The sequence below is a fragment of the Odontesthes bonariensis genome, chromosome 9 (assembly GCF_027942865.1).
Source record: "Odontesthes bonariensis isolate fOdoBon6 chromosome 9, fOdoBon6.hap1, whole genome shotgun sequence".
NCBI classification, from domain to species: Eukaryota; Metazoa; Chordata; class Actinopteri; order Atheriniformes; family Atherinopsidae; genus Odontesthes; species Odontesthes bonariensis.
Genome location: NC_134514.1, coordinates 13342194 through 13354177, shown reverse-complemented (window position 1 = coordinate 13354177; position 11984 = coordinate 13342194). Strand labels below are relative to the sequence as shown.

Below are 11984 nucleotides of genomic sequence, written 5' to 3'. Positions count from 1 at the left end.
AGAATATTCCCAGGTCGTGAAGCAGGTTATCACTAATGCTGTACATTAATTCAGACAAGAAATGGTGCAGAGTTTTCTGAGCTTGACAGTTGTGTAATATGTGGATGTGACTTAAAAGCAGATATGTCCACTTTGAAGCATGTAGTGAAGTTGTCAAAAAATGAGAGGCGTCACATGATCAACGCTTTCTCGGTATAAACAATTGAAATAAGCTGATTAGAATCTGATTTACAATGTACTAGGACTGTTTTTTCTTCATACTTTGCCACACCGTTCTTATCTTTATTTATTTATGTAATTGCTTTTGATTGTTAGGTGTAGGCTATTAATTTAAAGAATGATTCTTTTGTGGTACTGTTGTTTTAAGGGATCTGAATACATTTTCTAATGCTTGAAGTTTACACATCCGTGAAATGGAAGTGAAAGCAGCTACAACCAACACCGTGATAGCAGCAGAAAACATATCATACATAAAAATGTCTCACTTTGTTATGTGCTTTTCTTCCTAATGCAGTCAATGTACATTAATATTCTGCCTGACTGTTTAATATGAAATACAGCTGAGCTTGCTTTCAGCTTGCTGAAAAGAGGAAACAGCCCTCTCACTTGCTCTTGCAGGTTGTCTGCCCTCCCCTTGCCACTGAAAGGAGGATCTCTTGACAGTGTGAAAGTAGCTGTTCATCTGTCTGTCTCTGCAAGGCGGTGTCACTCTGAAGACACAAAGGCAGAAAAGGAGTCTTTGAGAATGGTAAGCAAAGCTGATGTAATGGATTGAAAGATTCAGCTTTTCACTTGAGATTTACTGTATTTTATGAACTGTCGTGTATTTGTATGAATATTTATAAATATTTTACTTAACTATTGAGACGCAAGTCGACCATCCCCCTCTTGCTTTTTCAAACAGGAAACTACATTCTTGCATATTGCAGCAAAACATTTCCTGCCCTCAATATGTCAGAATTGTTCTATGAAAGTTTAATGCATCGATGCAACGTGGAAAGATCTCCGCACCTCCGAGTAGATTGAAGAGAAATGTCACTTAACTCTTTACTTTATTTTTTATCTCTGGTCTGTTGACTAATTCATTTCTATTCAAACAGAAGCGCACACATTTTGTGACAAATTTTGTATAATATTTGATATCTTTTTGGCATATATTTGCAGTCAAGCTCTCTGGTTGTGTGTGAAGTGGATGAAAGTCTGAAAGAAAAACTGAGAAAGTTCAGATTTCGAAAAGAGACCAACAATGCTGCCATACTAAGTAAGTATCACATACTGATACCGAATGTTGCGGTTACTTGCATATCGTCCTTTACAATTCAAATCCAAAACGGATTTTATGGCATAAATGAATATAAAACAGAGCCAAGAGCTTAAATAATATTTGCTCTTTTTAAGTGAAGATAGACATGGCGAAACAACTTGTTATCCTCGAAGAGGAATATGAGGCAAGTGTGTGCACGTTTGGGAGGTGGATGGGGGCTCATGCTGCTTTGAAAGTGACTTACTCTCAACATTGTCTTTCAGGACATCTCATTGGATGATCTGAGAAATGAGCTTCCAGAGCGCCAACCCAGATATCCTTATTGAATGTCTAATGAATGACAACATCCATCCATCCATTAGCTACAGCTGTTTCACAAATGGTACTGGGGGCTCGAGTCTTTTGTCAGTCAGCTGACATTGGGCAAAAGACAGGGTCACAAGTCCATCATGGAGAATATACACAGACAGACGGACATTCACTCTTTCACCTACTGTATGGTCAGTTTGGGAACAGCTAAGAATGACAGTGGAAGTAAACCAGAACACTGAGAGATAATCTAAGCAGGCACAGTGACAATATGCCGTTTCCACACAGAAAGGCTCCAGTCGAGGTTAAAACCCAGAACCATTTTGCTGTTAGGTGATAGTGCTAATCGCTGCACAAACATACCAACTGAGTAGTAAAATTCTGAATGTAAGACTACACTATATTTATCAAAACATTTGTTTTAAATCTCAGACAAACAGTTAAACCTCCTTGACAACAGTGTACATTCATCGTCTACAGCTACAAATATGTCCATGCTGATGGAAGGGTGTCTTACCCCCTCTGTTTCATATTCTCCAGTCCAATGGGTAAGGAGTTACAGCCACCTAAAGTTAAACTTTCTCCTTCTTTTTTTTTTTTGTTCTGAATAGCAGAACACAGTTATGTTCAGACATTTCTTTCACTCCTGAATGGAAAGTACAAATTTGATAGGAATGTCATTAATAAACAACATTGTAATGCAATGTATGGTTATTGAATAACATCAAGAAGGATTTAATGAAGTGATATAAAACATGCAAATGCAAGATGCACCAAGGATAAAAGTTCTGGTTCTCTTGCAGAGGCTTTGGCAACAAGAACGGCTTTAAATGCTCCTTTCCGCCATTTTGAAGTTTCTGCTGGTAGTGGTTGCCTCTCTTTCATTGATATGTGTTGAAGTTTTTTAAAGTTTGCTGGAGTCCTTGTACATTTGTAGTTTCCTTCAAATTTTGGTCACAATTCATCACTTTCCAGTTTGAAACAGCTATTTTTGTTGTTGATGGGTGTGTTCTTCAGGTAGTTGTTCTGCTTGAAAAGCCCAGGGCTCCGTTATAAGCTGAGTTGAAATGTGTAACAAATCTTGCTAAAATAATTTCTTGCCGATATCAACTGGCCTGCTACCTTTGTTTCTGCTCTCAAAAAGCACTTTTGTACTTTAGCAGAGACAATAGAGGAAATAATTTGTCCAGTTTAATTATGATTTATTGGTAAATTCAAGTTATAAAAACAACTTTCAGCTAGTTAAAAGTTTGCCAGTAACTGTGAGCAGTATATGTTCTCCGCTTCTTTACTTATTCTTGAGAAAACTTCAAGGCCAATTAATGTCTCGTGATCAAAGATCAATTTACTTACATATTGTTGTGATGAAGGTTGCATTTATTAGATTTCTTGAGGTGGGCATGATTGATCAGATATCATCAAAAAATATGTACATCTTTTTTGTGGACAGGGTGTAAGCCAGAGCAGCAGATGATGTACGCAGGCAGCAAGAATCAACTCGTCCAAGCTGCAGAGCTCACAAAGGTAAATATGACATCATGATCAGTTCTTTATCTCATTCAGATAACTACTGAAGAGTGACTTTGAATAATGTAATTGAAAAAATAGATTAGGTTGAAACATTTATGTACTTTTATTCAGAAGCATGTCTAATTCAAAACCTAAAAAATGCTAATTGAAGGTCTCCAAATTCAAAATTTTGGATATATGGAGGTTGTCTTTTTATATAAAATAAATAAAATATATTCAAATTTTTGTTGTTCTGTTGAGCAAATTTCAAATTGTGACATTATCTGCTTATGCTTGTAGGTCTTTGAAACAAGAAACGCTGATGACCTGACAGAAGAATGGCTGAAGAACCAGCTGGCGTTCTTTCGCTGAATATTTAATACAAGCAGCCTGTCTTTGAGAAACAGGACAATCCATTTAATTTCCATTTGGGTTATTAAATCATGAACTCTAAGCTGTTGTTCTTCATTTAAGTCATTTTAGAGGTGAGCAGAGCCTTTAAAAAAAAAAAAAAAGTCTGAACTGAGATTAAAAGAAATATATAAATCTGATCTGAAATTTTAAGAATTGTTAATCATATCCTAAAGTGTTACATTTAATGGTATTATTTAAAGTTTCCTTAATGTAAATCTATGAATTAGGAAGAACAAAAAAACATGTTTGACCAAATGTAATTTATTATCAGCTTCAAAGGCTGTGTAACAACAGTATGTCAAAAGCAAAGAGAAAAGATATTTTTGATCCTGTACTGACAGAAAACACAGAGGAATGGTGTACAAACACCTATTGGTGCGTGATTTAAATCTACAAAAAAAAAAAAAACTAGATTGAAAAGTGATGTCTCTTGTCCGAAAGCAAGGAGCATTTTGCACAAACATTTGCAATCATCAAGAAGCTACAGCCCTGGACTATATTATTTGGCTGAATGACAGAGTATGAGGGCCACATTTGGAGCTCAACACACATGTAAGACAGGTGGTTGTCACTGTGCAGACAGCCGGCCTTATTCACTGTCACTGGCCTCACTGGAGTCCGAGCCTCTCTCACTTCCACTTCCACTTTGAGCATGCGTCTCTGAATGATCACTGCTGCGATCGCTGTGCGCTGGAGAAGCACTGCGACTTCTACTGGCCCGTCTGTTCTGCCCTTCATCCTCACTATCACTGCCTTCCTCCCCGCTGCTCCTGGCTGAATTCTTTGGCTCGTTGTCGTCGCTGTCATCATCACTGCCAAAGATCTCTTCCTCATCTCGCATTTCTCTGGTCCTCTCCTCGCCACTCTCACTACCGCTGGCGCTGGCCTTCCTCTGCCTTTTAGCTCTGTCCTCTTCCTCTTCTTCATCTTCTCCACTTTGTTCGTGGTCTTCACCTTCCCTCTCAGATTCACTACCAGAGTTCTCTGCCTCACTGCCGCTGCCCTTCTCCTTGTCATCACCTGGAGGAAAAACAATTCAAGCATTACATAGACTTCATTTAATTCAATTCAACAACACAAAATGTCCAAAACTGTTACGGTAAAGACAACTAACCAGAATCCTGCATGTCTTTGTCCATGTCTTCCTCCTCATCTTCTGGCTCATGGTTCTCCAACTGAGCTTTACGTGCCTCCTGATAATCACAATGAAGGGAAACAGAAGTGAGCCATACATAACTACAGAGGAATGAGAAAAATCCAAGCTTACAAATATTACTATGCAACACACGTCTAGTCAGTTACATTTTTTTGTTCAGTCATGCTGCAATGCAGCCTTAAATATGTATAGATTCTAAAATACATTCATTCATGCATCTAACACTGAACAAATGCCATTTTTTTGCCATCTTACATCCATGCCGGGATTTTTACAGTTTTTGCACCCGTTCGCTCAGCAGCTGAATTTGTGGCGATTGTATGTAATCCACATAACAAAAGTGTAAAAAAAAAAAAAAAAAACTGCATGGACACTATTTTTAGTACATTTAGTTCCAAAAGAAATCATCATCCTTCTGTAATCAAAACTCAAAGCAATACTTTCACAAACAACTAAAAGCTCTCCAGAAACTTGAGTTTATATTCATTCATTTGTGCTCCGAGTCACTGAAAACTAAACTAAAGCAACAAACAAAAAAATAAAATAAAATAAAAAGAAACAAGATAAAAAAAAAATAAAAGAGCACTCCACTCACCTGGGCTTCCAGCTCCTTCTCATTCATATCTCTGTGCTTACACACAAGCACAGCGTTTGTAGTGGACTGCGCTCCAGCCTTGGCTCTTCTCTTGCTCAAGCGCACCCTACAGGCCAGAGAGAAAGTTGTTGAGACAATTCTAAAACCCAACCCAAAACAACTGTAATTTTTTTTTCTTTTTTCTCTCTGAACAAAGGGGTATCTTCTCTTTCTATATCAAGATGCACAACAGATTATTTCTCTGACACCTTCCTACCTTGTCTCCAGCTCATTGTAGTAAACACCATCTCCATCTCTGAAGATAAAGAAGTAGTTCTCCTCGTAGCCCTTGCTGGCTTTGTTCTTAACATTCCAGTTGTATTCTCTTGCGATCTTGTAGTCGTACCTAAAACACAGAAAATAACATGCATGAGTTCCTATACACTACAGACTATAGTGACATTTATTCAGATAAATTTGACAAAACTTTAAATTCATATTTTTCTTGATGTGATAATGTCACTTACACATCCTCTGCCATGTAATCAATGCCCTCGTCACAATCCCGTTTGCGCTTGCGAAGAGTTTCCTCATTGGGCAGGAAGTAGGCCACAAACTGGTTTCCTTCCTCGTCCATCATTCCTCTTTATTATTCAACAGACAACAAATCAATGTTTATGAAAAACGCTCTTTACTGTTGGAAGACATCATCTGTAGAAGGTATTTTTTTGTAGATACCTGATCATGGCCTGAGACATCATTTCCACTCCTGCTGGTGCTGATTGGTCTTTGGGTGCAGGATCTGAGTCAAAGATGACCTGAGCACATGGGTTGATCCACATCTGAGGAAACAGAAAAAAAACTAATTAATTATAAAACATCATGAACCAAATTGGTCAGTAACAGCATGTACATTTCTGTACTTTAATATGAAGATGTTATTCTTTCATTCGTGTGGCGGTTATGACACACCATGTGAAATGACATAAACAGACCGTAAACACAAAAAGAAAACAGTTGGCTTACCTTAAAGTCAGGGAACACAGGCAGTACCTCCACAGGAGTGACTCTTGGTTTACTGTAGTGTTGTGCGATCTGTGAATGATGAACAACAACCATGTTGCGTTTACAAAGCATGCTGACAATGACAGTTTCCATTTGACGGAGTAGCGTGACATATACTCCAATCTAAATGACGTGGATCCAGGGAGCCTAACAATATGCCCACTCACCGATTTCTGTGCATCCTCAAACGTCTTCTCAATAGCTGAAATCTGGCTGTCTCTATCCTTGTAGATCTCTTCTTCTGTGAACTGCTGTTTAACAGACACTCCAATCCTAAACACAAAACATCTCTGGCTCAGATAAAGACTGACACACAAATATATACATATATGCCATTACAAAATGTCAAGGTGAGTCCATTTATCAAACTTACTTGACTTCCACTTTCTCATTAGAGACACCGTATCTGTTAAACTCTGTGGAGATGTATTCTGTTTTTCTCATCCATGGCACCACTTTGGCATGCTGTTGTGATCTAATAACGAGGAAAACATACATATTTTTTGGTTTATATTACACAAGTGTCAAAAGCCATCTATTTAGACGCTTTACCTCTTTGAACTGGATGGAGCCTGAATGTCCTCTTCCAACAGTTTTTCATCGGCAGGGTCCAACATTACTGAAAGTACATTTCATAAAATATTGTCTCAGTAGACAAAAAACATTTTATTTATCAAATTTCATTATTGTGATATCAAAGTTTCACAGATAGGATGTGGCATGAGCTCACAACTGGAGACTTACTGTTGGAGTCTATGCGGTAAGTGTCTGGGTTGATGAGATCAATGGTTACACCAAGGTCTGGTTCAGTCAGGAGCTCATGTTTGTGCTGCTTCTCCAGAGAAGTGGCTTTATATTGTACAAACCTGCCACCACACAATGACAAATGTTATTTGTCCGTATGTAGTTCGAGGCAATTGTCAGCTCTAAAATGCTTCAAACTTGTAGCAGCTTGTATCTGTAGCACCACTTGAATTTTGTTATTACTTATATTCTATTGCATTTTTTCTTTTTTTTCTTTTGTGCATCCTTTCCTGTAAGAGACCGTTTTGTGAACGATTTGAAGCCAAACTCCTTTCCTATCAAGGGAGAAGATGCGGTAGAAGAAAACAGATACCTGGGAGTTTACCTGGACAACAGGATGAACTGTTAATGCAACTCTGAGTCCCGAGAAGGGACAGAGCAGACTCTAAATCTTCAATATTTACAGTAAGATAATACATATCATATAAAAGTCTTTGGTAAAAAAAAATAAATAAATAAAAGGGACCGTTATTTTGTAGTTATCAGAGCCAGTGACAAAGAAACTCATAAAGAGGATTGGCTCTGTGCTTAGGACTTCTCTGGAGCCAACTGACTGCACAAGCTGTTCCACGTGATTGACAACACTGTACGCCCTCTACTGTCCTGATTAAAAAAATGGTGCAATCTTCAGCACATTTAAATTCCCTTTGGGATTAATAATAGCACTGTTGAATTCTTTTCAACGGAGAAACAACAGAGTGAATATAATTACCTGTGCTGATCAAATGGATATGTGATGAATTTAGGATCAAAGGGGATGTCAGGCAAGCTGTTGCAATACTTCACTCGACAGACAATTCCTGACCTGCAATGGGAGGGAAAAAAAATTCATTCAGTTGAGACTAGAGGCAATTTTTGCATCCCAAAGGCACACGTTAAATTAATGATGGCAAACCTACTCACCTCTCTGGTACGGTTCTGTGAGAGGACGGCCTACTGGAATAGAAAACAGATATTTGTTAAAAATGTGTAGCTATTTCTCATTGAAGGGTGGCATGAATGTTTCATAGAAAAGCTTTTAACCTTCTGATTCTATACTTAGCAGGTAAGAAAGCATGGACATTTTATCACACCATTTGATGGCTAAATCAATTTCCTTCATTGTGCAGGGCAATGGAGATCAACACTTCATTAATTTCCTTTTTTGCAAACAGGCTCCATTTACTGTCTAATCTAGTCTCGAAATGCTCCACATTAGGTTTAAAAGCATATCCAACACTAAACCATATTAGCAGCGAGATACTGCCACTAATGGGACACACACATTACAAATAAATACAATGTTTTGTTCAGGTACACAATGGAATACTTGTAGCTTTAAAAGGTTATTACTTCATTGTTAGGGACTACTGAAAAGAACAAGACTGAAAATAGTCAATTTTAAGCACTGCACCCTGCACAGTTTAGCCCATTTACTAACTGAGGTATGACTCTAGGATTTTCTTCCCCCACAATAATAACCAAACAAACAAGAAAATGACAACATCAGACAAAACCTTCAGAACAGACACTCAGACAGCAAAGTAAAATAAGCAATGAGTCACATGGAAACACTGGAGGAGCAGGAGGCTCTTTATGGTGGTGTTTATAATGAGATGAGTGACTTTATGCATACCAAGTTTACAATGGAAAAGAAGCAAGCGGGAAGAAAACAATATAAAACTTGTGACGATATTCTGGTTTTCTGCCAGATTTCTGTTGTAGTTTTAACAGAACGATTTACTCATCCAAAAAGCCAATTAGCATCCTAATTTGCCTTTCGGCCGTTTTCGGAAAAAACCTCCCAAAAAAATAACAACAAGCAAAAATGGTGCAGTTTCAATGTGATAAACATTCCCCCATATCACCACTTAACTCGGGTAAATCTAAGAGTGGTGATTTTAATGTGAAAAGTGACTCAGCTACTCATTTTAGGCACAAAACTGATATAAATCAGTAAATCACATATATCAATAATAAGCAACAATAAGGTAAAATCCTAAACCACAAAAGTAACTACGTGACTTTCCCACCTAATTACTTAATAACTATTTTATGTATCATACATTTTCTGATTTAAGGACGGATCTTTGTAGATTTCTTGAAAAAAATCTTGACATTAGATGAAGCCGGGATCAAAATTCTTCTTTCCACTTAATGACATATAATCAATGTTATATCAACTAGGAAATGAATGACATATAGACAAACCTCTTTATAGAACCCTTATAATACTATGACTAGGATTGTAATCCAAAAGTTTGGTGTATCAAAAGTACGTGAAGATTTGTATCTGAAAGTATAACCAACTACTCATCTTTGAAATAGCAGAAATACATTTATAGAGAAATGTATTTCATGTAGATCAAGGATATTTGGGTAAAACGTATTAAAGATAAATATTTCAGTTAAACTTCGCTAGTTTGTTACAGGTTCAACATATTGACATGAGTTATCAAAAGTGTTGTAAAATAAAAGAAAATGCATTCTGAAGAATAAATGACTGAAGAAGTAAATATGAAAATAAGATATTATCTTATCAATTATGTGATGATTTGCCAGGTACCCAACACATAACAGTGCTAATATTTACATTTTCCCCTTTAAACAGAAAAAAAAACATAAATATTAAACATTTTAGATGGGAACCCCTTTGACATGACGTGCAACGTCCCGTATACTTTGCGTAATAGAAACTGAAAGACCAAATATTTGTAGAAATCGTTCAAAATGTAATAGAAAAGGTTTTCTCCCATTAGCAAACATACGTTAATTGACCGTTAAGCTTGTTTCTTTTAGCTAGAATGCTAAAGGAGGCTAATTATCGGCTAGCGTTGATAAGCACAACAGAAAACCAAATAGGTCTTTAAAGGTCTTTAAACGTCTTTCATCCCCAATAATTTACACAAATTACCCAGTGCATGCAACTTATTTAGGTTAAATTTCCTGTAAAGGCAGGTTTGAGTTTACCTGTGGCCGTCCTCCCGTTGAGCTTGTGTCTGAATCGTTGGAGCCATGTTTACGAGAAACCGCTCACAACTGAAAGCAAAGCGGTTTGTTTACACAGAAAACCCACACAAATCCGCCTGATGACGACCGCGGCCCTCGGCTTTACAAAATACACATCACTTAAACTAACAACGAGAAAAACTATGGACTACTCATTTTTTTTTTTTATTCCCTCTCAGTAAGACGGGATGAAGACCCGGCGGTGAATCTTCTTCTTCTTCTGCTTTGAGTTGTTGGCGGGTTACGCTGTGCTTGCGCATACCGCCACCTACCGGTTCCTGGAAGATTCTGCTACTGCTTAGATGCGGGCATATAGCCCTGTGGTTGTTAGGTACCTCAAAATTGCCCTTATATTGACGTCCCTTCCCAGCACTGTGGCCTGATCAAAGCCAGCTCCACCGTCCCCAAGCAGCTCGTCCTTCCACTGTTTCCTTTCTTCTTCATACACAGGACACTCAAACAATACGTGTTGGACTGTCTCCTCCTCCAACCTACATCCCACACACTGCCCTGATGCCACTCTTCCAAACCTACACTGAGTGCTGTTCAATAATGTGTTGCCTATCCTCATTCTGGCGATGACAACCTCATCTCTCCTACTGCCACCCACCTTGGCTACCTTCCCCACCTCCTTTTGAATGTTGTACATGTGTCTTCCCTTTCTCTCCCTGTCCCACACCATCTGCCACTGCTTCACTACTGCCCTTTGAATGAGTACTTTCGCTTCTCCCCGGCCTAAATGAACTGCTACGTCAGGTTCTGGCCTCTCTAAGGCTTTTTTTGCAAGGTTGTCGGCACGTTCATTTCCCCACACTCCAACATGTGCTGGGATCCATATGAAACTCACTGTGATTGCAGACCTTTCCAAGCGATATAAACCCATACACTTCAATCAATAAGTCCATCCTACACGACCTTGATGACTGTATGCTCTTTATAACTGCAGCAGAGTCTGATCATATCACCACCTTTCTTGGCCGTGCCTCCTCCACCTACTCTAATGCCTTAACTATTGCGGTCATTTCGGTAGCATACACTGACAGATCATCTGTCAGTCTCCACATCTGGCTGACCCCTACTCTCCTGACCACCATGGAGGCCCCTGCTCGCCCAGTCACTGGATCCTTAGAGCCGTCTGTATAAATTTCAGTGCATGGGTGGTGTGTGTCTCTAATGTAGTTGTTGACATATCCTGCCAGAGTTTCTTTTTCTGTCTCTGTCTCCTCATGTATATATTGCAGTATTGCCATATCGACTGTCGGTTGTGGAAAAACCCAAGGCGGGACTGGAGATAAAGGCACCGTTGGAGCAATTGTTATGCTCTGAAGCCCTGCTTCCTGTACCCAGGACCCTATGCTCCAGCCAAAACCCCAGCCCCGCTTTGCTACGTATTCCAAGCATTGCTCCAGGACTCCCTGTGCAATGTGTTCCCTCCCATGGCCTCCTAGGTTTACCCAGTAAGCCAGGGCCAGTTTCTTTCTTCTTAATGCCAGTGGCATTTCCCCCAGTTCCACCTGTAGGCTGACGACTGGGGATGTCCTTAGTGCTCCACTACACAGTCTTAGTGCCTGGGATTGAACTCTGTCTAAAATCTTCAGCTGTGTGTCTGAGGCTGATCCATACACCATGCAACCATAATCAATTGCTGACCTTACCAGCGCATAATACATAGTCATTAGGGAGGTTCTGTCGGCCCCCCAGTCAAGTCCACTTAAGCATCTGATCACGTTTATTACTTTTTTACATTTTGTTTCAGTTTTCTGAATATGGATTCTCCATGTCAGTTTCTTATCAAACCATAATCCCAAGTATCTCACTACCTCCACCCTTTCCAGTGGCTCGCCGTACAAATACAGCTTCACGTTGGTATCCACCTTTTTGTTAGTAAAAAATTCACAGCG

At 38.9% G+C, this 11984-nt stretch overlaps 2 protein-coding genes across 3 annotated transcripts; one reads left to right on the top strand and one right to left on the bottom strand.

The window, feature by feature from the left end:
* The first annotated feature begins 625 nt into the window (after nt 1-625).
* Nucleotides 626-3536, top strand: gmfg (glia maturation factor, gamma). Its single transcript, XM_075473191.1, has 7 exons — nt 626-748; nt 1165-1261; nt 1399-1448; nt 1528-1579; nt 2041-2121; nt 3024-3097; nt 3383-3536. The coding sequence occupies exons 1-7, from the start codon at nt 746-748 to the stop codon at nt 3452-3454; spliced, it is 429 nt and encodes a 142-aa protein (XP_075329306.1). The 5' UTR covers nt 626-745; the 3' UTR covers nt 3455-3536.
* A 203-nt stretch (nt 3537-3739) lies between these two features.
* On the bottom strand, nt 3740-10301 carry paf1 (PAF1 homolog, Paf1/RNA polymerase II complex component). 2 transcript variants are annotated; one of them, XM_075473188.1, is made up of 14 exons: nt 10045-10301; nt 7999-8031; nt 7808-7900; nt 7036-7157; nt 6844-6910; nt 6665-6766; nt 6459-6564; nt 6253-6321; nt 5965-6068; nt 5754-5870; nt 5504-5632; nt 5248-5353; nt 4611-4689; nt 3740-4516 (listed from the first exon to the last, which is right to left on the bottom strand). In XM_075473188.1, exons 1-14 carry the CDS (start codon nt 10089-10091, stop codon nt 4086-4088), a joined length of 1605 nt encoding a protein of 534 aa, XP_075329303.1. In that variant the 5' UTR covers nt 10092-10301; the 3' UTR covers nt 3740-4085. The 2 variants fall into 2 exon arrangements, with proteins under 2 accessions (XP_075329303.1, XP_075329305.1); XM_075473190.1 differs by having other exon boundaries at nt 7999-8028.
* Nucleotides 10302-11984: the final 1683 nt, after the last annotated feature.

Coding starts and splice junctions, on each gene's coding strand:
- gmfg (XM_075473191.1), top strand. Junction 1,262..1,398: donor CAACAATGCTGCCATACTAA/GTAAGTATCACA, acceptor GCTCTTTTTAAG/TGAAGATAGACATGGCGAAA. Junction 2,122..3,023: donor CATATTCTCCAGTCCAATGG/GTAAGGAGTTAC, acceptor TTTTGTGGACAG/GGTGTAAGCCAGAGCAGCAG.
- paf1 (XM_075473188.1), bottom strand. CDS start 10,091: ATGGCTCCAACGATTCAGACACAAGCTCAACGGGAGGACGGCCACAG. Junction 6,565..6,664: donor AATGAGAAAGTGGAAGTCAA/GTAAGTTTGATA, acceptor TTTTGTGTTTAG/GATTGGAGTGTCTGTTAAAC. Junction 4,517..4,610: donor CAAAGACATGCAGGATTCTG/GTTAGTTGTCTT, acceptor TTTTTCCTCCAG/GTGATGACAAGGAGAAGGGC.